We start from the raw sequence: 22,572 nt of genomic DNA, 5'->3' as shown, positions 1-22,572 counted from the left end.
TGGCAGGTGCAATAAACACCGGGAGCTGGAACAGGCAAGGAAGGATCCTTCCCTAGAGCCTTCAGAGGGAGCACAGCCCTGCTGACACTTTGGCTCCCAGAGTTGTCAGAGAATAAGTTTCTGTTGTTAAGCTACTTAAGCTTGTGGTAATTTATAATGGCAGCCCTAGAAAACTAACACAGATAGCGAAGATGTCCAGCAACCAGAACAGCTGGCAAGAGTGCAAATTAGAACCCCCACTTCAGGGAGCTGTTTGGTAGTACTACTAAAGCTGAACATATGCCTGCCTTGTGACTCAGCAGTTCACTTTTAGGTGCCATATGTTTACCATAGCATCACTGGCATGAGCCCCAAACTGGAAGCCACCCAAATGTCCAACAACAGAAGGGATGAATAAATTGGATGTTTATAATTATAATTATACAACAATGAAAATGAACTATTGCTGTATGCAATGTCATGGATGACTCTCACAAAAATAATGTAGAGTGAAAGAAACCAGACACTCAACAGAGTATATATTGAGTACATATTTGGATTCAAATTTTAAAAAATTCTAGAAGACATAGAACTAACCTTTGAATATAGGATAATGATGACTTTTAAGGGATGGTAGTGATCAGGTGGAGGCATGAAAGGGACTTCTGTAATAATACTGGCTTTTTAAATCTGGATGCTGGGTACATGTGTTTACTTTATTAGAATTCATCCATTGTGATTTATACAAATTCCAGACATAATTACATTTAACTGTAAGTTTTCTTTAACTAAGTCATGGGAACAAAAAGTACAGCATAGGAAATATAGTCAACGATATTGTAATAACTTTGTGTGCTGACAGATGGTGTCACATTTACTATGGTGAGCATTTAATGTATAAAATTGTGGAATCACTATGTTGTATGCTTGAAACCAATATAATATTGTTTATCAGCTATATATTTTTTGAAAGTTAAACAAAGAGTTACCACATTAAAAAAATTAGTAAGTTTTCTTAAAAAGCAAAAGACTAAATGTTTTTACTTACTGGAACCTCTTCGCCTATGACATATTGCAAACTTCTCCCAAGTAGCTGCTCATCCACCATCCTAATGTGGGATTCATCCACAAAGGACACATATTTTAATACCTAGGTAAAGAAGGTTAAAAAATTTACCTATTTTTGTATGAAACTATCAAGAATTAAATACATGGATATATCTAAAGCAAGTGTTTCCCACTTACCAAGTTACAAACTGTTAAACAAGCTAACCCAAAACTGCACTTGGCCAAGAGTGAATGATTTCCAATTTAAAGGGAAATCACATCTGGAAGCCCAAGCACCTGAATTTGTAGCCTCTGAGTATCTACAACTTAACTGCCTAATGTTTTTCAGTCTTCCAAGTGCTATGTAAAATTCCTTTGTTGTGTTCCCTCAATTTCAGTTACTCTTGATTAAGTATCTTCAGAAAGTTATACTATTGCAACTTAAATTACTTATATTTTCTTAAATTTCATCCCCTCTTGGGCCATGAAATGGTAATTGTTTTTAGTTGCAAACATGAACATTTACTTCAGATTGTTTATACATGTACAATAGACAATGAGTTATGCATACAGCTGCTGGAAAAGGGCAGTGATGTTCTCAGACAGGGGAAAGACAAAGAAACCCTCTTTGTTGTTTTTAAGTACCAGAGATTTCTCTTTCATTGGGGGAAATCATGGAGTCAAGTGTAGAGGACCTGCTTAGTAAAGTCTAAATTAAACAGATGAGCTATAATTTCCTTTGACTAGTCCCCCCATTCCAGTCTCTTTTTTCTCCAGAAGGAATCATTGCCACCACTTTCGTGTGTTTCCAATACCCTCTTCTATACATATATTACCCCCAACACACATATGTGTATGTATAATTCATGTAAAAAACATACAAAACATAAAAACACACAGAGTATATGTGTTTGTATTTATATGTACATATATAATATACATGTAGAAATACATAGAATTAATTTACATGTGAAGTTGTTCTTTAACCTATATATTATACCATGTATAACAATTGTTCTATACTTTGCCTTTTTCCTCTCAAGAAAATGTCTTGGATATTTGCTCATGCCAGTACCTGTAACATAATGGTTGTGGATTCTGACTAAGTTGAAGTTTCAGCTCTGCCACTTACTAGCTGTATGACTTTGGGCAAAGTATTTTACCTTCCTGTGTGTCAATCTCCTCATCTAAAGAAAGAGAGAACAGTAGTATCTATCTCTAGGGTTGTTGTGAAAAGTTAATGAGTTAATATATGTAAAGCACTTCAAAGTGCTATATAAAGTGTTTGCTATATTAAGCCTTATTATTGTCTCACTCATTCTTTTAAACTGGTGCCTGACATTCCTTGCTATGAATTGATCATCTTTTATATCACCATTTACCTGTTGGGCTGTTGGGTAGATGCTCTTTCCTCACTGTTGCAAAAGTGCTGCAATGGGCATCTTGTACACCTGTACTACTTGTGTACTCATGTGTTTCTCTAGAGCAGGTATGGAGAAGTGGAAAATGCTAGGCTGTAAAGTATGGCCTGTTTAAATGTGAGGAGATACTGTCAGATTGTTCTCCAAGGTCATTATACTGTTTTGTTTTGGCTTTCTTGTGGTTGTACCGATTTAATAAATCTGAGAAAACTGACATGTTCTGGAATATCAAAATTTGTTCTCCCTATAATCTGCCTTTCCATTTTTGTTTCTATTCTTCCCTAAGACCATAGGGTCCATCTGGGAGATGGTGGATTGGGGGAGAATCCAGAGATTTGTCCACCTGGACAAAACCTGTGATTTGGGCTGTATTTTTGTATATTTCTCAGTGAGCTAACCGACTCTTGGGTGTTTTGGCATCCTGTAGACACAACCTTACCGGCTTTGGCTCCACAATGGACTCACACTTCTTCTCATAGTAGTATTCATTGACTGCACAGCATTCGCAGCACTTGCAACAGGGATATATCTGGGATCGGCAGCATTTACTAGAGTAAGTGTCGATGAGAAAGTCAATGAACAGACTGGCCTGGGAAAAACCCAGACAAGTGCCATGTTAGTGAAATTTCTTTTTGACAAATCATTTTCATCAAGCATGAGAAAGAGAATCTCTTACCAAACCAAAGTAGGAAAGGGTTGAGCCGATGTACACGACCAGCTGGATAATGTCAAATTTTCCTCCCTGGAAACAGTGGGAAAGGTTACTCAGTTTAAATTCAGAGCAGTGCTTTTTTGCTCTAACATGTAATTGTCAGTTCTCGCAGAGGAGGGAGTCTAATGCTGTGACTTTGATAGATGCATCTAAGGTGTTCACAACAACAGAGACTGTGGAGGCTGAAAATATGACTCTCATTTGTCCATGCCTTCCAGGATGTGCTGGAAAACATGAATGTTTTAAACAAGATACACTGGATCCCACACATTGAGAGGAACCATTTTAAGTTTGTTGTTTTTCCATACAAGGTGAGGGTTTCAGACAAACTTTCCCTAAAAGTGTTTTGCGATTACTTTGGAAGCAGAGGGAAGGAATGTCTGCACAAACTCTCCCCTTAGATGTCCCTGTGGTTTTTTTCCTCAGTGGCCTATCTATCCTCTCAACTTATATCTCATTGACTCTTGTGCAGCTTATCACCATGTTACAAAAATAGTATGCTGTCGGACAAGGTGTTGTGGGCATCTGTTGATTTTTGCATGCCCAGTATCCCCTTCTTCCTTTTTCTGTAACAAAATAGCACCCCAGTTTTCCTTTGGAAGAACCATCTCTGTCCTTGTGGTTTGGGGGAAAGAGGCTAGTCTCAGGGCTGGTCCAAGACCAGTCATTGAGAGTATGGCATGACCTTGGTGACAGTGATTAGTTCAGCAGTGGGCATGTGGCCTATATAGGGCCAAACAGGGCCAATGGCATCTGCCTGAGGCCCTTGCTGAAACTTCTGGTAGAAAGATGTTCTCTTTTCATGAAGGTTGCTAAACTGGTAAGATGTAAGGAACTACCTGAAATCTTCACATACAGATGGTCAGCTGAGGACAGTGCTAAAACAGAGAACAGATGTAAAGAGATGGAGGGAGGCAGATTACTGATGTTGTTTGAACATCTGGATCCAGCCATGTCCATGCTGAAGCCTGAAATTGCCCCTGAATTTTTCAGTTATGTAAGCAAAAAAAAAAAATAAAAGACTTTCCCCCCAAGTCAATTTGAGTTGGATTCTATTACTTACAGCTACTTTACAGAGGCATTTCTTTCTCCTTTTTCTTAAGCATCAGAGTATTATAAAAGTCAAATATTAGATTTTCCTCCCCAGTCCTACTCTTGTACTCATCAGATGACTTGTTCATGGACAGGACATTTCTTTTCCCTCTCTTATCCCACATGTGAGGTATAAAGTGCCGGCTAGTGACTGTGACCAAAACAAAACAGCAAAATGGAATGGAGGTGCTGGCGGCTGGGAGCAGAGACTTACGGTGCCAAAAACCAGGATGTCAAAACGGATCCCAAAGACTTTTATCAGAGTCCGTTTTTCAACACTGTTCTCCTTATAGTACTTGGCGTATCTGTAGGAGGAAAAGGACCCATATTTATAAAGATCTACCTTAAAATGTTAGTATTACATGAAAAGAGAAACCAGAACAACAGCCCGTCTAGTCTTCCCTGTCCATCTTCTAGCCCTGCTGTGGCTGGCAGAGGGAAGAACACAGTCCAAACCCACCAATGACTTTCTGACCACCTGGAACCGAAGTACCACTTCCCCACATCACCAACTCTACTTTTCCATCACAAGGTGATGGAAAAATCTGCTTTTCATTTAAGATTAAAATGAACAACTTTTAACCAATACAGGATTAACAATAAGCAGATAAAATTTTAAAAATAGCTGCAAGCGATGGGATTATTCCTTAAAAGGGAAAAAGTAGGTTGGCTTCTAGAACATGGCGGATGGTGAATCTTAGATACTAATCACTGGATTGGGGACAGTTGCACTGCAGCAGTCCATTGTAACTGAATTTTCTCAGATTCTGTGTTTATCTATTTGGCATCCATGATCACAGGGCCAAACTAACAGCCAAAGTTACTTAGATCTCCCCTATTATCCAGCTTTTGCAAGTATGTGAAAATCATTTTACAAACCCTCTGACCAATCCTGGGATCATATCCCCAACCGCCCCCTTTATCTAACTCTCACACATCCAGCCAATATTTCCCTTGTGCTAAATCACCCAGGGCCAGGTACCAGACAACTAGGAACTACCCTGTATCCCAAAACCCACTGATATCATTCAAACTAGCCAATCCTAAGCTGTTCCCCCTGCCCTGCCTTGTCTTTCCCATGGAAAACACAATGAAGTCTCAGCCATGCTCTCCCCTGATCCTTCTACCTCCTGACCAAATCTGGTGTTTCCCTCTGTTGCCCTGTGTGACATTGTGTGCCCTCTCCTTTTGGGAAATGTAAGAAAATTTTTTCAATAGCATTGATCTCTCTGTGTCCTCCGTCAGCCACCTTTAAAAACTAAGGCTTGGGCACAAATCACAGTCACCCCAAATATGCCACTCTCACCAGTGCTATAGTTAGGGAAAGGGGAATGAATGTTTTCTTTTTCATGAATAGTTAGGAAGGCTTAAACCACATGCCTCACAAAACTTTTAAATCTGTTCTTCCTTCTTACTACCTTTTGATGGTTGTTTTTATGTGAAGGTATATATTTTCTCTCTGAGTTATTAATTCACAATCTATTTACAGGTGTGGGAGAGAAAAAAACACAGAAGACAGATGCTCTGCCAGAATATAGTAGGAAACATCTGAAACTCTTCGTTTTTTTAGACTCAAAATTTGACATTGATATCAGTTAGATATTCTCAGGCACAACAGCGCCTGTTTCCAGCCAGAGGGGTTTTGATTTCTTTGCTTCTGGTTGTTCTCATTCCATGACAGTTCTTTCATCTGCTGCTCTACTGAGTGATTTATTTTTTAATTCAAAAAGCAAGCACACATCACCACTCCATGCCCTGGGGTTGGTATTATCTTTCTACGCAAGGTGGCTTGCCTGGGAAGCTCAACATTGTACAGTAAATACTTGTATATCTGCTTTCGGGGTCTTGATACAGTGGTTCTCAAACTGAAGACAAGAATCACTTGGGAAGTGTGTTCAAAAAGTGAGGTGATTCCCGGGCCTCACTCCCAGAGGGTGGTTTCAGAAGGTCTGAGGTGTTTCCAGCAAGGTACCTGATAGTTCTTGTGCACATGGTTGGTGAGCCACACTGAGAAACATTAGGTCCTGGGCAAGGATGTTTTTTGTGCATTGTAATGAGTTGAGTAGAGACCCCCTGGCAAAAAGATACATCCAAGTGCCTGAATGCTGTTACCTGTCAGTGTAACCTTATTTGGAAATAGGGTCTTTGGAGATGTAAAGAATCTCAAGATGAGATCATCCTGGATTTAGGGTTGGCCCTAAATCTAATGACTGGTGTCTTTATAAGAGAAGTAAGAGGAGAGTTGAAACAGAAACACAGAGAAGAAGCCATGTAAAGATGGAGACAGACCTGGAGTGATGCAGCCACAACTTAAGGAATGCCTGGAGCCTCCAGGAGCTGGTAGAGGCCAGAAAGGAATCTCCCCTCGAGACTCTGCAGGGATGTGACCCTGCTGATGCCTTGCTTTAAGCCACCAAGTTTGAGGAACTTGTTACAGCAGCAATAGGAAACTAATATACATACCCATCCTGAATCAGAGAAATCCAGCAGGCATTCATGTGGGTGTACCCTACTTCATACATGCTATAAATAAACTGAACCACATGTTCAGGGAATAAGGACCTTTTGGTAAAGGACAAAATCCTGTAATTTGGTCTTCTTCACCTTCGTATGTTTTAGAAAGTTACATTTTCTCATATACACCTCATATAACTGGTAAGTTCCTTCTCTTTTGTGTGGCTATTTGAAAATAACTTGTCCAGTTATTCATCAGATCTTGACAACTTATTTTTGACCAAAGATTTCTTCTGATGCTAATTCCAGACAGCAAGTACACTTTTGTTCTAAAAGAGTATTGAACATCATAACCACCTCAGTTCTTCAGAAAACTCAGATCTCTCCAGGCTTAGCTCAACGATTCTAAGGGCATTTGCTAACATCTAATTAGTACATTGCCCTCGATGCTTCTGCAAACTCCAAAAAAAATAATAAAACTGCCAGCAAGGGCACTCACAAGATCACTGATGTAATTGTCTCTTCTTGCTTATGGCCATAAACCTATTCAGTAGAACAGCAGGGGGTGATCAAAATGTTACCTAAATCAGAAGCTGGTTTTAGGTCCTTGGATGAAACTCCATTGACCCAGAGGAGTCAAAAAGCCTATCGTGTTGATCTCAGCTCACCTTTAACTCAAGGATCTCAAACTCAAAAGCCAGGTGAATAACAGAAATGAGCGATGCAGGCCAGATATAAGACAATAAGGAGCAGTGGGGACAGTGGCAAACCAAAAAACACATGTTCTTTGTAAAAGGAACCACTAAAACTCACCTCTAACTGAGTCCTGTACTGTGGGATATGAACCCAGAGTGGCCAATTGACTTAATCTTTTTTTCAAATAGCTTAATTTTTCAAGAAGAGTAGGAAGTCTTCATTTTTATGTAGACTATTTCAACTTTCAAAACATTAAGATTCCCCTAACATGGGTTCCTATCTGTGCAGTTTCATTTCTTCCTAACTAGGACAATCCTTAGGAAAGCACCAGTACCTGCAGGGGTCCAACCTGTGCTTGGAGAGGACTTGCAGGGATGTACTTAGGACATCTTTCTGAAAAGGGAACAGTAGTAAGCCTACTTTGTGTCTGTTACCAGGTTACAAAATGATCAGCCAAAATCACAGTTACAGAAACCTGTCTGGCACCCACAGACAGTGATAGGTCATAGAGACTGTTGTTAGCCTCAAACTTAAGGAACAAATTAGTGCTGGGCAGAGTTGTAGGTAAAGGCTGAAAAACTGATCCAGGCATAGAGAGGTAATGTGGAAACTAAGGATGGCACAGGATCACCACTGGGCAAAAGTCAGGAGCAGAGGAGTGAACTGCGTAGAGAGTCAAAAGAAGAATAGATTAGTACCAAACCAGCACTGGCTAGCTTAAGAGTGAAAATAAACCAGGGTTCTAATGAATTCATGGGGTTGAGCCCAGAAGCCAGAAGCATACACAATGAGCTACAACGAACCTTAAAAGTCAGACAAGACTGCAGGTGAGGAAGCAATGTGGCCCAAAGTATCAGGAGTCCTTAAAATGTTCTTGCCAAAAGGACTTCCAGTCAAGGTGGCAGCCTAGCCTAGTACAGGAAGCCTACCACCTTCCACCCCATATACACAGAAGTGCAAGATAAAATATTTTTTAAGTCATATCCATAAATTAATGAGCTCAAAATAAGGAAAGACATTTTCTAGGTGCTAGAAATGAGTGGAGAGTGGGGACTGAAGCCATGTGACCCCTAGGAGTACCCACCCAGGTCTGTATCTTAGGAACCTAGAATCTTACATTTCTGGGGAAGGGAGCAGAGGCTGCAGAAGCTCTACACCACAAGAGAGTAGACATGGGACACTTTTAGGAGAGTAAGACATCCAGTGCCCAGAAATTAAAAAGTGGTCCATAATTGATAGATGCCATACAGTTCTGGCAGGCTAGAAGATTACATAACCACCCCAGAGGAGTGGTTATATCCATATCCACCTCACACACAGAACTTTGCACAAGGCCTTTCCTGCTGAAGCTCACCAACACATACTCCAAAGCCCCACAGAGAGAAATCCCATGCAAGTCATAACAGACAATGGGTCACTGTGAAAGGGGCTACAGAGTAGGATGGACAAAAGGAGAACACATAAAGTGAGAACAGACCTCACTGAAATAATACTAGATGGCTTTGAAAAAGACCTGAATATAAATCTAGGAAATGAAAAATACAGTCATAGGAAAAGTATTTAAAACCTGAAAGCATATGGGTAAAATGTTAATAACCTTTGATCTAATCATTCTACTTCTAGAAATTTATCCTAAGGAAACAATCTATTATTCAAACAAAGATTTATATACCAAGATGTACACTGAAGAGTTACTTAAAATAGAAAAACTGAGAACTCCCCAAATGTCCAATCATGGAGGAATGGATGAAAAAATCATGAGATGGAAGGGGAAGGGTATGAATTTTGGGGTCAGAGGACCTAGGTTAGTATTATGGAGCTTTTGCTATTAGCTGTGGGTCTTGAGCAAATCATTCACCCTCCTCGGCTTTACCTGGGAACGCTAATGTCCACCTTCCAAGCTGTCATGAGGTTTAGAGATGATGATTAGAGTGTGTGGTGTACAGAAGATCCTCCCTATGTTGGAGCTATGTTATCATTGAACTCACACAATAGGATCATTAATGTGACGGTCTCAAAGAATTTTGAGTGACCCAGAGTATGAAAAAAAAGAGCAGCAGCCCAGAATTCCAATTATAAGTGTGATATGGTCTCATATAAGCCTCATAAAGGAATTGGTTAGAGGAAGGAAAATTCACCAGAGGGCCATCCTGGATTATCTCAAGGAAGAGGAGTTATGGGTGATGCTAACCTCTTCTCTTTTTTTTTTTTTTTTCTGTTTCCCAAGTTTTTGTTTCACAAAGAGTGTATATCACTTTAACAATGAAAAAGAAAAAACTCATACAAAAATCCAGTTACTGCCTACCTCTTAGAAGAAGTCTTTTACATTCATCTGGTTGCCTTGGAAACTAAAACTAGTCTTACTGACTGCTGAGCATGCAATGGTGGCCAGTCTGACCTGGAGCACTATTACCTGAAATTGTAGCCAGGGTACAAAGATTCATTGGTGGTCTTGTCATCAAGGCGACGGAAACTGTATTTTGGCCGGCAGTGATGGAACCACGTGTCCAAGTTGCAGTCCCAGTAGATCTCAATACCCATGATTCCTCCCTGGGGAAGACAACAAGAGACAATCTCCAAGCCTTGCTTGGCAAGGGACGAAGCCACTAGATGTTGCTCTGCATGGCGATGATCACCAAAGGAAAGGTTTTCTTTTTAAAGGAAAAGTACTGATTAAAGGTTTCAAAGGTTTCAAAGCCATGAGTGCAATCCTAGCTAACTCACACAAGTATTACTGTGGTAGTAGCAAATTTGTCTCCCTGCTCCTCCTGTCTGGGATACCTGTTAGATTTATTTTCCTAAAATACAACCCTCAACAAACCACTCCAGTAATCAAACACCTTTAATGGCTCCCCCAAGTAAAGATTAAATTGAAACTTGTTAGACTGGAATCCAGGGCAGTCCATTGCATGTCATTTCTGTTTGATCTCTTAATACTGTCCTAGAGAAAACTGCTATTCCAAATTGTCTACTTTTTCTAAAACACACTATATTTTCATTTCTTTTTCAAAACGAATTTATTGAGATATGCTCACATACAATTTGCCCACTTACAGCATATAATTTAACAGTTTTTAGTATATTCACACATATGTGCAACTGTCACCATAATCGATTTTATAACATTTTCATTACCTCTAAAAGAACCCAGTGAACTTCAGTCACTACCCTTTAATCCCCTCTCTCAGCCCTAAGCAACCACTCATCTACTTTCTGTCAGTGTAGAATTCCTTATTCTGAACTTTCATATGAGTAAAACCATAGCATATGTGATCTTTTGTGTCTGGCTTCTTTCATTTAGCATAATGTTTACTTAAAGTTCATCCACGTTGTAGCATGTCTTCGAACTTCATTCCTGTTTGTGGTGGAAGAATATTCCATTGTATGGATATACTGCATTTTGTTTATCCCTTCATCCTTTGATGGACATTTGTGTTGTTTCTACATTTTGGCTATTGAATAATGCTTTTCTGAACACATACACAAGCTTTTGTGTGGACATGTGTTGTCATTTCTCTTCGGTATATACCTAGGAGTGGACATGCTGGGGACATTTTGAATTTTTAAATCTTGGCCTTTGCTTTTTTCTCCCAATATAGTATTTCTCCCACTATCTCTGTAGCTAAATCCTTCTCATCTTCCAAGACCAAGCTCACTTCCATCTTCATTCAGTCAGCCATCCCTAACCTTCTCAGTTCAAGGTGGCCTTTCTCTTCTCTGAACTGCAAAGGAATCTCTTAATCTCTTACATTTGGTATTTGGTATTTTTTTCTTCCCACATTTTTTGAGCATTGACTAACATATTTCATTGACTCAGACACCACTGCTTGTAAGATACATAATTTTCTCTTTATGTTCCTCAAGAAAAAGATGCTGTCAATTGAACTGGGAAACTCCAATTGAAAGCCCTTCCTGATTTCAGAACTATTAGAATGTGAAAAATGTATGTCTTTGAATTGATGAAATATGGTATTTCAAGACAGTATGCTAGATGCTGGGAATAAAGAGATGAGTAATATGCAGGCTCTGACTTAGAGAAAGGGGAAATAATATGGAACAATCCCATTTATTGTCAGGCACTAAGCCAAGCTCTCTACATACTACTGTGAATATCAGATGTTTCTGTCACTCAGCATCCAATTCTCTTTCTGGCAAAATTACCTGGAATTTCCTTTGGGAAACACCTCTCCCAACTTCCAGTGGTTTGAGTAGGGCTGTCGTGTCTCCCAAGCTCCAGGAGTAGGGACATGACCTAGTGAAATGGATTTTGGATTTCTGACTTCCAGACATGTTAGAAAGTGTGTATTGTTTTAAGCCACCATGTTTGTGGTAATTGGTTATAGTAGCCACAGGAAACTAATACACCAAGTTTGGGATTAGATGAGGTAATAAAGGTAAAGTTGTTGGCACTGTGTAGCACGCATGGATTTACTATATGCTCAGTAAGTGGAGCCACATAATTGAGACCCAGTGGGTCAGCCTCTTGGCCATTTGACATCTTCCATCCCCTGACATACACCCCTGCACCTCACTGTACAAAGGCACCACCAACCTGAATTGCCACATCTGAAAAATTATCTCCTGTGTCTTGGAAGATATTTCCTAGTCGGAAAATGGGACACTGTGGATTCTTGGTCTTGTGAAAGGTGCAAGTGATGTTTAAATCTTGCAAGATGTTCCTCCTGCATGTAGTGAAAAGCAAACAAACAAACATTTCTATTGAAAATTTGGATCCATTCCCTTTCATAGGAGTGAGACAGTGTGATAGCTGGGCTCCAAGAGGGCCCCTGAAATCCCTACCTCCTGGAATTCACACCTGTGTAGCCCCGACCCATACTGCACAGGGGGTAGTCTGTGTGACCAATAGCATATGGCAGCAGTGATGGTGTGCCACTCTGAGATTAGGTTTTAAAAGACCCATCTTGATTCCATCCTGATTACTATCTCGCTTGCTTGCTCTGTGTCTCTCTTGGATCATGCGCTCTGGGGGAATCCAGACACCATGTCCTAAGGACACTCAAGCAGCCCTGAGAGAGGTCCATGTGGTGAGGAGCTGAGCTCTCCTGCCAAGAGTCACATGAGTGAGATTGGAAGAAGATTCTCCAGCCCCAGTCAACCCCAGAGATGATGAGAGCCCCACTGCCACCTTGACTACAACTTGAGAGATACTGAGCCAGAATCACCCAGCAAAGTCATTCTCAGATTCCTGACCCACAGAAACTGCATGAGGCAATGGATGTGTTTAAGCTTCTAAGTTTTAGTGTAATCTGTTACATAGCAGTAGATATGGCCAGACATCCCGGGCACTTACGTGGTATAGTTGTGGCCAGGGAAGTGGACATTATTCTTGATGAGCACAGTGAAGTTTTCAGCACTGTTCAAGAGTGCAGGCCTGCAGAGAAAAATGTCACATGAGGGTCAGTGAGCACAGAGACCAAGGGAGTCAGTGGGCCAATGGGAGCAGGCTTCTGGCTTCTTGCTTGGGTCACTGTGATGAGTGAAGAGAAATGTAATCTAGTAGGCAAAACCTTCTAAAATTCTCCAGCTTTTCCAGGAAGAATTTCTCTCTTCTTGAGATCCCATGGCATTTACTAGGACACTTCTCCCATTCTGATACATGTTTAGGTATGTGCAGTGATGTGCTGATATATGTTTAACAAACAGCTCTCCAGGAAAAAAAACCCTGATATGTAGCATTTACTGATTATTGTGGAATCAATACTCCCACCACGGCTGTTTTCAAGATACCAATGAGACATCAGTCATCATTGAACTTGGAGTTGGGAAGGGATGACCATAATTGGCTCAGAGCCGGTGCAAGCCAACTCTAGGACACCACTGTTTGTATCTTTGCCAATAGGCTTGATGTTCCTGCAGAGCTGGGACAATAATTTTCTTATCTTGGCATCCCATTAGTACAAGGCTAGTTGATTCTATCAGTCATTTTCTAGAGGCTCTGAGTAGCATAAAATTAGAGGAGCCCAAATTCTAGACTGCAGGAAGGTCTGCCCACTATCTATTCATCCATTCATTCAACAAGAATTTATTGTGCTGGGCATGGGACTCGGCCTTGAGGATATAGTGATGGACAAGACGAGGTTTTTGTTCTTATGTAGGTGATAGTGTGTTAAAGATGGAGAGAACTGCCTGTGGATAAAATAATACAGCTCGTACCCAACTGCCTGGCATGCCTGATAGGCATATGTATTTGGGAATGGCACCAGGAAAGGGCAGAAGCCATTTGGAAGGGGGCACCAAGAATGATCTACTTTTTATTCCAGAACTTTCAGAGCCTGGCTGTGGCTCTATTTGTAATACAGCCATAGAGAAAACTGTAGTTTTTGCTGTGCGGCATCCATCCCCGCCGGTGGTAGCACCTTAGTTTTTTGCCTTTGGGGAAGCCAAGTCTCCTCTATGCTCAGCCCAGAGGGTTGGTGGGGACAAGTCCTTCTCCTGCCTAGCCCTACAGCTCCCAGGGTGGGCAAGTAACTCAGAGCTAGCTAAAGTGTAGATGCCAATCCCCTTGGCCACAGTTATTTGTAGATTGTTACATGACTTTTGGCCAGTGAGAACATTCAAGGGCTTTTGTAGGAAATTTGGGAAAGAAAAAATTTTCTCTACAGGATTATTGGTAGTAAGAACAGTGTAAATCTGCAGTTCCCTTTACTACAATATGAGGAAAGCCAAATTGAAAGAATAAGTGAGGGTGGGAGGGTGGGAAGGAGTAAAAGATTGAGGATTGAGGTGGGGAAGGAATGAGAATCTAAATGACATCATTTGAATTTGAAGCCTGGATTAAGCCTCACCTGACTAGATTCTGGACTCCTCATTTACAGAAGTCAAAAAATAACACCCCCCTTTTTCCCCAAAGGCAGTTTATGTTGTATTTCTGTCATTTGCATTAAAAAATTCTTATTTATGACAATTGTCTGCTATGTGCCAGACCCTTTGCCTTTAGAACATTCTAAATCTCGCACTTCCTAGACAATATTCTAAGAATCAGAGGGTTACAGGATCCTGAAGCTTTAAGAATCAAAGCCCTTCATTCCCTTCTCATGACAAAAATTCCTGTCTTGAATTAAAGCTCTCTGTGCAATTGTCTTTTTAGAAGATTGCAGGAGCCTTGGGACCTGCTCCATATCTGGGCCATCTTGTATTTTTTATTACAATTTCTTGTGCAAAGTTACATACAAATAAGTATGTAATGCCTACTACATGGTAATGCATGTGTTGACTGAATGATTAAATGAATCATTTTAGTAGTCCTTTGTATAAGGTCTGAGGAAACTGAAGTTCAGGGAGTTGCTTGCCCAAGGTCATATAAAACTTCAGTCCAGGGATGGGCATACTGGAGATGCACAGTATTTACCTGATGAATGAGTTGCTGGGAGAGCAGGGACTGAACACCATAGGCAATCTAGTCTTGAACCCAGAACTTCTAGAGTGTAGGCTGATGTCCCCCCACCCAGGCTCTAAGCAATTCCTTCTGTGCCAAAGAGACTTCTCTAACCAAAATGAGCCTGGGTGGTACCATTAGCGATTGATGGGCAGATGGGCTGACAGTGCCCCGTGCTTCTAGTGCTTCCCACCCTGGTGTGGGAAACCTTTGCATAAACCTTCTAAAAAGTCAGTTTGGGGCAGTCTTCTCTGCCCCACAGATGCTGGTGATGTGGGCTGGAGTCACATTGTCTAGAACTGTGCTCTTCAGTGTAGTATCCCTTAGGCAGATGTGCCTATTAAAATTAAAAGCAAATTAAATTACATTAAAAGTTTAGTACCTCAGTTGCCATAGCTGCATTTCAAGTGCTCAATAGCCACATGTACCTCATGGCTACCATTTTGGACAGTGAAGGTACAGAATATTTCCATCATTGCAGAAAGTTCTGTTGGACAATGCTCATCTAGAACCACCACCCTTGTAAAGGCAGAACATTTGTCTGTGTGTGTGTGTGTGTGTGTGTGTGTGTGTGTGTGTGTGTGTGTTGAGTACTTACTTTAAGCCAGGCATAGGGCTCCCTTTGCAATCACCATACAAATATCATTTCATTTAATTCTCTTTAACATCTCAGTGAGGTAAGTGCAATTATTATTCTCATTTTACAAATAAGGAAACTGAAGCTCAGAGAGGGTAAGCCACTTGCTCAAGGTTACACAGGCAGTGTTAGGGACAGGATTTAAATCCAGCTCTCTCTGTTCTCTGCAGAAATTCACCAGTCCCTGTAGTTTAATAGATTTAACATTAAGTTCTGCTTTTTGGGACTGACCTTGTGTGTTAAAGAGAAGAATCAATACAGGGGATTGCCAAATCTGTGTGTCACTGACCGTTTAATTTAGGAAAACTTCCCTCCCTCTTTCCCTCCTTTCCCTTCCTTTCTCTTTTCCTCCCTCGTCCCTGCCACCTTCACATTCTTAATCACTCTGTACGGACACTGAGCGTCAGAATGGAGCCCACTGTAGCACCAGAGCAGGGGCCAAGGGTGGTGCCCCAGAAGGTGCTAGGACAGCTAGTGGAGGGGCTGGGGCACCCAAGGGTGCTCATGGTAGTAGCTATTACCAGTGAGTACAGAACTATTTCAGTATTTTAATAATTAGCATGGCCCTCCCAGAGACCATTAGTGTGTCTGGCACAGAGTCATCAAGCCTGGAGGACCCAAGGTTTTCAGAACTGCCCTTAGAAGAGTAGCTGGAGCAGTGCCTGACAAGGCCTCATCTGCTCACTGCTGAGGGCCACCATGTCTGTCACCACCCTGCAACTCACCGGGGGGCGTCTTCCACTTCTTCAATGGGACACCAGGCAGAGACTTCACAGGTCTTCACATCCCCTTTATACACTACACACCTTCCAGTCTGGATGCCTGTGGGTCAAGGGGTCATGGAAGTACAGGCATGAAAACCATGCATCGTTACCTCAACCCAAGCAAGAGACCATTTATGCATATATATATATATATATATATATATATATATATATATATATATATATAATGCTTTTCAACCCCATCAGTTTGTTTCTATGAAACCCCATCTGAACCACAAACTTATATAAGGCAAACCAAGCAAGCAACACATCAAATGTAGACTTTTTTAAAAAAAAAAACATCAGATAAAACAGAAAAATTGTGGGTGCTGTTGGCTCTTTGGTTTCTTCGCAAGGAAAGATGCCTGGGACAGGAGCTAAACAGGGTGTATTCTCTTGCCCGGTATAAATGGACTAGAACTTGGCCTCTGAATGGGCACCTGAGTCCCTCTCGGGGTATACAGCATGTGCTGGGGATGTGCAAAGCCAGAGAGTAAGCATAGCACATCTTCCCAGAGCATCAGTGTCACTGTTGCCAGGCAGCTGTGTCTGGGGAGGTCCCTCCCTGTGCACTAGGTGAAGCATGAGGAGAAACCTCAACCTGGACGGGAGAGAGTTCTTCCCTCTGGGCGAGAAAGAATACTCAAACAGGTCAGATGAGTGTAGATAAGGAAGGAATTCATTAAAACAAGTGCAGCAGGGGATGGCAGCTGCCCTGCAGGCCGCAGAGAACAGGAAAGTGCAGAGGGATAGGTCTCGGCCTAGGGCAGAGTCCCTTGCCAACTCCTGAAGCCAGGGTCACCTGGCATCCTATGTTTGCTTGAATCTGCACAGCATGGGGACTAACCCCTACCACTCCAGGATTTGGGGGAGCCATGGAGCACAGGGTGGAGTGAGATTATGTTCTGAGAACTTCCCAAAGAAAGGTTTTCAGGTAGGCTACTAAGAGCAGCTTGCACAGCGGCAGTTCCGTCTAGGTCACCCAGGTGATGGGAACATGCAGGCCCAAATCTGAGCTCTTAGCACCCCTTCCTATTCATTAGGAGTAAAGCGGAGATAAAGTAAAGACTTGGAAATAAAAAGAAATAGCAAAAAGACAAACTGTAATAATCTGAACAGTGAGAAAGCTTTATTTGAAAGTACGCACCTAAAGAAAGGGAAGTGTGGGAGTCCTCAGAATGGAGGAGGCGCACTGCAAGTTTGGGGATTCGGTCTTTTAAGGCTTTCAAGAATGGACAAAGGGCAAAGGAGAGGTTGTTGGGCGTAGGCTTGACTTGTGGTCTCAAGGTGCTTATCTCTGGTGAGAGACATCAAGTCTCCTTTCCTTTATTATCAGCCCTCCAGCTAATTCCGCTAAATAAACCCAACACAAGGAATTTATTTATCTTGTTCTTCTCCAAGATAGTGCCCTCAAGTAGCAGGGACATATCAGTTAAGACGTCTGCCCTGCCTTAAGATAGGCTGTTGGGCTATTGTCTGATTACCAGAGAATATGTTAGGAATCTTACTTCTCAACTCTCTGCTTTTTAAAATGGAATCTTAGCCTTAAAATGGAGTCCATCCTGTTCTTACTATACTGTTTATACTCATCATTTTTCATCATAGGCAGGAAAAGTTAATCATGATGCTTGTCCCATGCCTCTGCCCCACCTCATCAGTAACAGAATTCCCAGGGGAAAGGTAAATAATAAGTAATGTTAAAATGGTCTCTATACCAACTCTGTCACATGTTTTACGGAATAGAATGTAACATTCATATGCTTTTTTGGGTATATGTGTGTCATAACCACTTTTTTTTTTCCTTTTTCTGGTCATTTAAAAAATTTCAATATGCCTCTTTAAGTTAAAACAAGATATATGGAAATTCTGCAGGTGTCCTTGGGGTACAATTCATGCCCCCCAATCTTTGGAGGAAGTTCAAAGGGAAAAGTTTAGAATACTAGGTGATGCCATGGGCCATTTGGTTTTTCTATCAATGAGAACCCAGAAGGTGCCAATTCTGAAGCTGTCCGGGAGACCAGCTGTTTCCAGGAGCTGTCTTCATGGGGAGTTAGAGTCACCTTCATAGTGAGCAGCTGGTACGCTGGGGACAGAGCCTAGGCACAGGGCAAACACAGGCTTTCCCATGGCCTAATGCGTGTAGAAGGAGGCAGCTGAGAGCCAAAGGCTTAATAAAATCTGAACTTCAGGGCATTGTGAATGCCATTCATTGTGAATGAATGTCACCAGGATGCCAGAAATTCACCCCTGGGTCCCAGAAAAGAAATAGAACATACCTTTGCCCTGTGGGTCCATCCTTCCCTTTTTACAGCCCTTGTCAGAGGAACAGCGTGTCGTGCGGGTAGGATACTGCAGGGAGAAGGACAGGATAGTGGGGAGAAAGCAATGTGTCTCCCTAAGATACAGAAAAGTGGATGTTTATGTCCATAGAAAAACTTGTACACACATGTTCACAGCAGCACTATTCAAAATAGCCAAAAAGTGGAAACAGCCCCAATATCCATCAACAGATGAATAGTGGCCATGATCTGGCTATAAGAAGGAATGAGGCAGTGACACATGCTACCACATGGCCGAACCTTAAAAACATGGTGCTGAATAAAGGAAGCCAGACACAAGAGTTCACACAGAGTCTGATTCCATTCATAGGAAATGTCCAGAATAAGCAAATCCACAGAAACAGAAAGTAGATAAGTGGTTTTCAGGAGGTGAGGGAAAGGAGGAATGGATGGTGACTTCTAATGGGTACAATTTTTTTTCTGGGAGAGGGGGGTGTTGAAAATGTTCTAGAATTAGATAGTGATGATAGTTGCACAACATTGTGAATATACTAAAATCCACTGAATTGTACACTTTAAAATGGTAGATTTTATGGTATATGAATTATATCTCAAAAAAAATTAAAGTAAACATCAAAAGTGGATCTCAGGGCAGCCAGGGACCATTTTCAGGGACAGCCCTTGGGGTAGAAAGCAGGTGGGCCCAGCAGTCCCATGACTGCAGAGAAGTGGACAAGCACAAAGGCTCAACAGGAAGTGTGGAAATAAGGGACACCAGCCAGCAATCCCTCCTAGCCTAAGGTCAGGGTCAGGCAGGCCTCAGGGCTGCAGACAGGATAAGGAAAAGAGGAATGGGATGACTTGGTTTATACATATTCCACCTCCCATTTACCGGGGAACTGGGTTAATGGCCAGTCTTAGGGGAAGCAGAATCTGAGCAGGGGCGAAAACAGCCTCCGCTCTTTATCTCCTCTAACTTGCCTCCCCCAGGAGCTGATATCACCGGTCCAACCACTCCAGGTTCCCTTCCTTACCTCGGGACACAAACCCCGCTCTTGGCCTTCTGTCTTAAGAAAGTTGGTCATCACAAAGAAGGAGTTCCCCTGCAGAGAAAGAGAAGAGAAGGCAAACGCAAGGCCTCTGAGAACAGAACTACTTATCATGACCCCGCTGGGTAAGAGCCTGGGGGTGAACCTTCCCACTCTTCTAAACGTCAGTGTAGCAATCAAGGTTGGGGGCCACTAGGACTATGCCAATGGCTTAACTTGAAAGCTGGAAGAGTGGCCCTGCTGAGCCGAGGGAGAGCAAAGGAACGTTCACACTGATCGAGTGCTCATTTTCCATTCCAGCCTCAAAAGCGGCAGCCTCGTTTTTTGGACACGCTAAAATCCCTTAAATTGAAACTCAACAGATCTGGGGAGGTGGGTGTGGGAGTATTGCTTTTGTCAGAACGCTGTTCAGATTACCCAGGGTTTTAATTAAAGGGCAAGAGGGCACCCCACCACCTGGGAAATAGCTGGAGATTTTAAATGACCCACTCTTAGAAACAAAGAGATAGCAGCTTGGGCCTTACTGTTTTGCAAAGCTTCCAGCTTCCAGGGGCTGCACATGTGCCCTTCAGTCCCTTCCGCCCCCATCTGTCCTTGGGTGTTCTCAATCTCACTTTGACTTCTCCTTTTGGACAATTCTACTTTCATTTTCTTTTATGGCAAATTCAGACAGTTCTGTGCCCCCTTTCTGCGACTCATGCCCTACTTTTATCATCTGTATCCTTTCTTTGAGCAAAAACATGCCCAGGAATACTTTCCTGGACACATATTTGTTAATAAAATGTCACCCAAACACTACAGAAGGGCTGGTCCTCCCTAGGCAGACCGTTCTTTGCCCATCTGAATTTAGGCAGACCTTACTGACATGATGGCCCTACTTCTAAAAAGCTGTGTATAAATCAAGTGTGAGTGAATCAAATCAAGTTTTAAAAGCACCAGGACACACTTGCTATTTTGAGAAACCCTGTAGGATTTGATAAAGCAAAGAATCATCTCCTTTGAGCTGCTAGATCTGACCCAATTTTGCAATTTTTAGGTTTTCTCAGCTGGGATTTTCACAGAGCTTTTAAAATAGGGCCAAATATTTTTCTGGAGTGAGGCTCTAGATCCCAGGGTAGGGGGGTGAGGCCCAGGTGACCAGGGACAGGTTCTGGGAAGATGCTGACAAATGCACACCTGCAAAGGGAAGGTGTAATCTGCGGAATCGAAGATGCTTGGCACCACCTTCTTCACTCCATTCTCCATAATCTCCTCCTTCACCTCTGCTATCCCTTTCACCTTGGTGTGCACCGAACTGATAACAGGCTCTTTCTGTTGATACAGCTTGTCAAACACCAAAGCAAAGCTAATGGAAGACACAGAAAAAGCATCAGTGGTTTTCTTGAGAGAGGCACAGTACAGGCCTTGGATGTCATTCCAAAGGTTGCCTCCATTCAAATCCTAGTTTTGCTGGGTGACTTTGGGCAAGCAACTTGCTTTCTCTGTGGCTCATTTTCCTTATGTGTAAAATGGGAAGAGCAGTCATGCCTGCCTCGTGGGGACATTGCAAGGATGAAATGGGATATATATGCAAACTCCTCAGTAACATTTCTGTCACAGAGCGAGGGCTCGTAACATGGATCCGATTGCCCCCAGTGCCAGTCTCCATCACTGCCTTGTACAGACCCTAATTTACAGGGTACTTTCTCAAATACCAAAGTCCAGCCCCAGGTTGGTCCACCAGATTTCTGCTGGGCTCAGGGGCACATCATCTATTCAACAGTATGTCCAGCAGGTCAGCCATCTGTTTTCCAGAAACACTCATCTGGTTCATGAATAATATTGGTAATAGCAGCTACCCTTTATCAAGCACTTAGTATGTGCCAGGGGCTTTCCATGCCTCATCTTCTTTAGTCCTCTCAACTGCAATAGGAGATAGTGTAATCATCACCCTTTTGTAGACAAGAGAATGGGCCCAGAGAGGTGAAGGAACTTGCCCAAGTTTACACAGATAGTCAGTGACTGAACTGAGGTTCTCAACTGGTTTGCCTGATAGCCCAGAGCCATGTGATTAAACATATGCTATACCATTCATGCATGATGGGGCTGTGCCTCTGGTTTCCTGCCTTTTGGTCAGTTTATTAGCTGTTAATACCTTCTTAAGGATATGAATCTAAATTATTATGGTGTGGGAAGAGAGGGGAGAGAGTGGAATTAATAACTAAACATGGTAGATTCTATTCCCCATTCATCTGTTTTCCCTGTTCCCCATTGCCCTTAATTATTAAGAGTTTATCTTAAATACTTTGTTTATTCATTTACCATGTATTTATTTGGCTTCTTCCCTCTGCCCAGTCTCTATTATCTAAGTAATATTAGGAAGTCTAAGCCAGTGGCTCTCTGCAAGAGCTGACCTTGGGAAAACAATACAGAGTAGGCCAACACTTGGTCCCAGCTGTTCTCAACCTTGGCTCTGAAATAAATCACCCACGGAGCTTTAAAAATTGCACTTCTCCAGTCCCATCCCTGGAAACTCTGATTCAGTAAGTCTGGGGAGTTATCCAGATCTATCTATCTATCTATCTGGTTTTTTTTTTAATTCCCTGTGTGGTGATTCTAATGCACAGCCAGAGTTGATAACCCCTAGGAGACTCACAAAAAGACAACTCACATTTGGCAACATGAAGTACATTTGAAGAAGTGCATTCCCTATGACCCAGCAATTCCACTCTTATGTATATTCCGTAGAGAAACGTTCATACATATGCCCAAGGAGTTAAATATCAGAAGGTTTATAGCACCATTATTTCTAAAAGGGAAAATGGGAGATAACCTAAATGTCTTCATACATTGAATGGGTAAATAAATTATTGGATTCATACATTGGAATACTCTACGACAGGGAAAATGAATGGAGAAAGTTCCTATTATCAATGTGGAAATAACATAATGTTGAGCAAATAAAGCATGCCATGCATAATATAAAATTTAGAGAAATCCAGAATAACATTATATACTCAAATACCTGTCCATACATGTTCATAGCAGCACTATTCACAATAGCCAA

The 22,572-nt window shown here is 41.9% G+C and overlaps 2 protein-coding genes across 7 annotated transcripts in view; one reads left to right on the top strand and one right to left on the bottom strand.

The window, feature by feature from the left end:
- The window catches only part of IFT81 (intraflagellar transport 81), a 192,928-nt gene that overhangs the window by 32,974 nt on the left and 137,382 nt on the right, over positions 1–22,572 (top strand). The gene's annotated exons all lie outside the window — the stretch shown is intronic.
- The window catches only part of P2RX7 (purinergic receptor P2X 7), a 30,080-nt gene that overhangs the window by 3,019 nt on the left and 4,489 nt on the right, over positions 1–22,572 (bottom strand). The window contains exons 2-12 of one of the 2 annotated variants that reach the window (XM_036929286.2): positions 20,703–20,871; positions 19,512–19,580; positions 18,475–18,547; positions 16,160–16,256; positions 12,713–12,793; positions 11,954–12,083; positions 9,815–9,951; positions 4,466–4,556; positions 3,124–3,189; positions 2,887–3,036; positions 1,028–1,129 (exon numbers count right to left, since the gene is read on the bottom strand). In XM_036929286.2, the coding sequence (XP_036785181.2) occupies positions 1,028–1,129; positions 2,887–3,036; positions 3,124–3,189; positions 4,466–4,556; positions 9,815–9,951; positions 11,954–12,083; positions 12,713–12,793; positions 16,160–16,256; positions 18,475–18,547; positions 19,512–19,580; positions 20,703–20,871 (1,165 nt within the window). The remainder of the gene's footprint in view (positions 1–1,027; positions 1,130–2,886; positions 3,037–3,123; positions 3,190–4,465; positions 4,557–9,814; positions 9,952–11,953; positions 12,084–12,712; positions 12,794–16,159; positions 16,257–18,474; positions 18,548–19,511; positions 19,581–20,702; positions 20,872–22,572) is intronic. The other variant, XM_036929288.2, reaches the window with a different exon arrangement.

Source organism: Manis pentadactyla, chromosome 14 (assembly GCF_030020395.1).
Source record: "Manis pentadactyla isolate mManPen7 chromosome 14, mManPen7.hap1, whole genome shotgun sequence".
Lineage (NCBI taxonomy): Eukaryota > Metazoa > Chordata > Mammalia > Pholidota > Manidae > Manis > Manis pentadactyla.
Note: the sequence above shows the minus strand (reverse complement) of the source record. Positions and strands in the feature narration are given on the sequence as shown.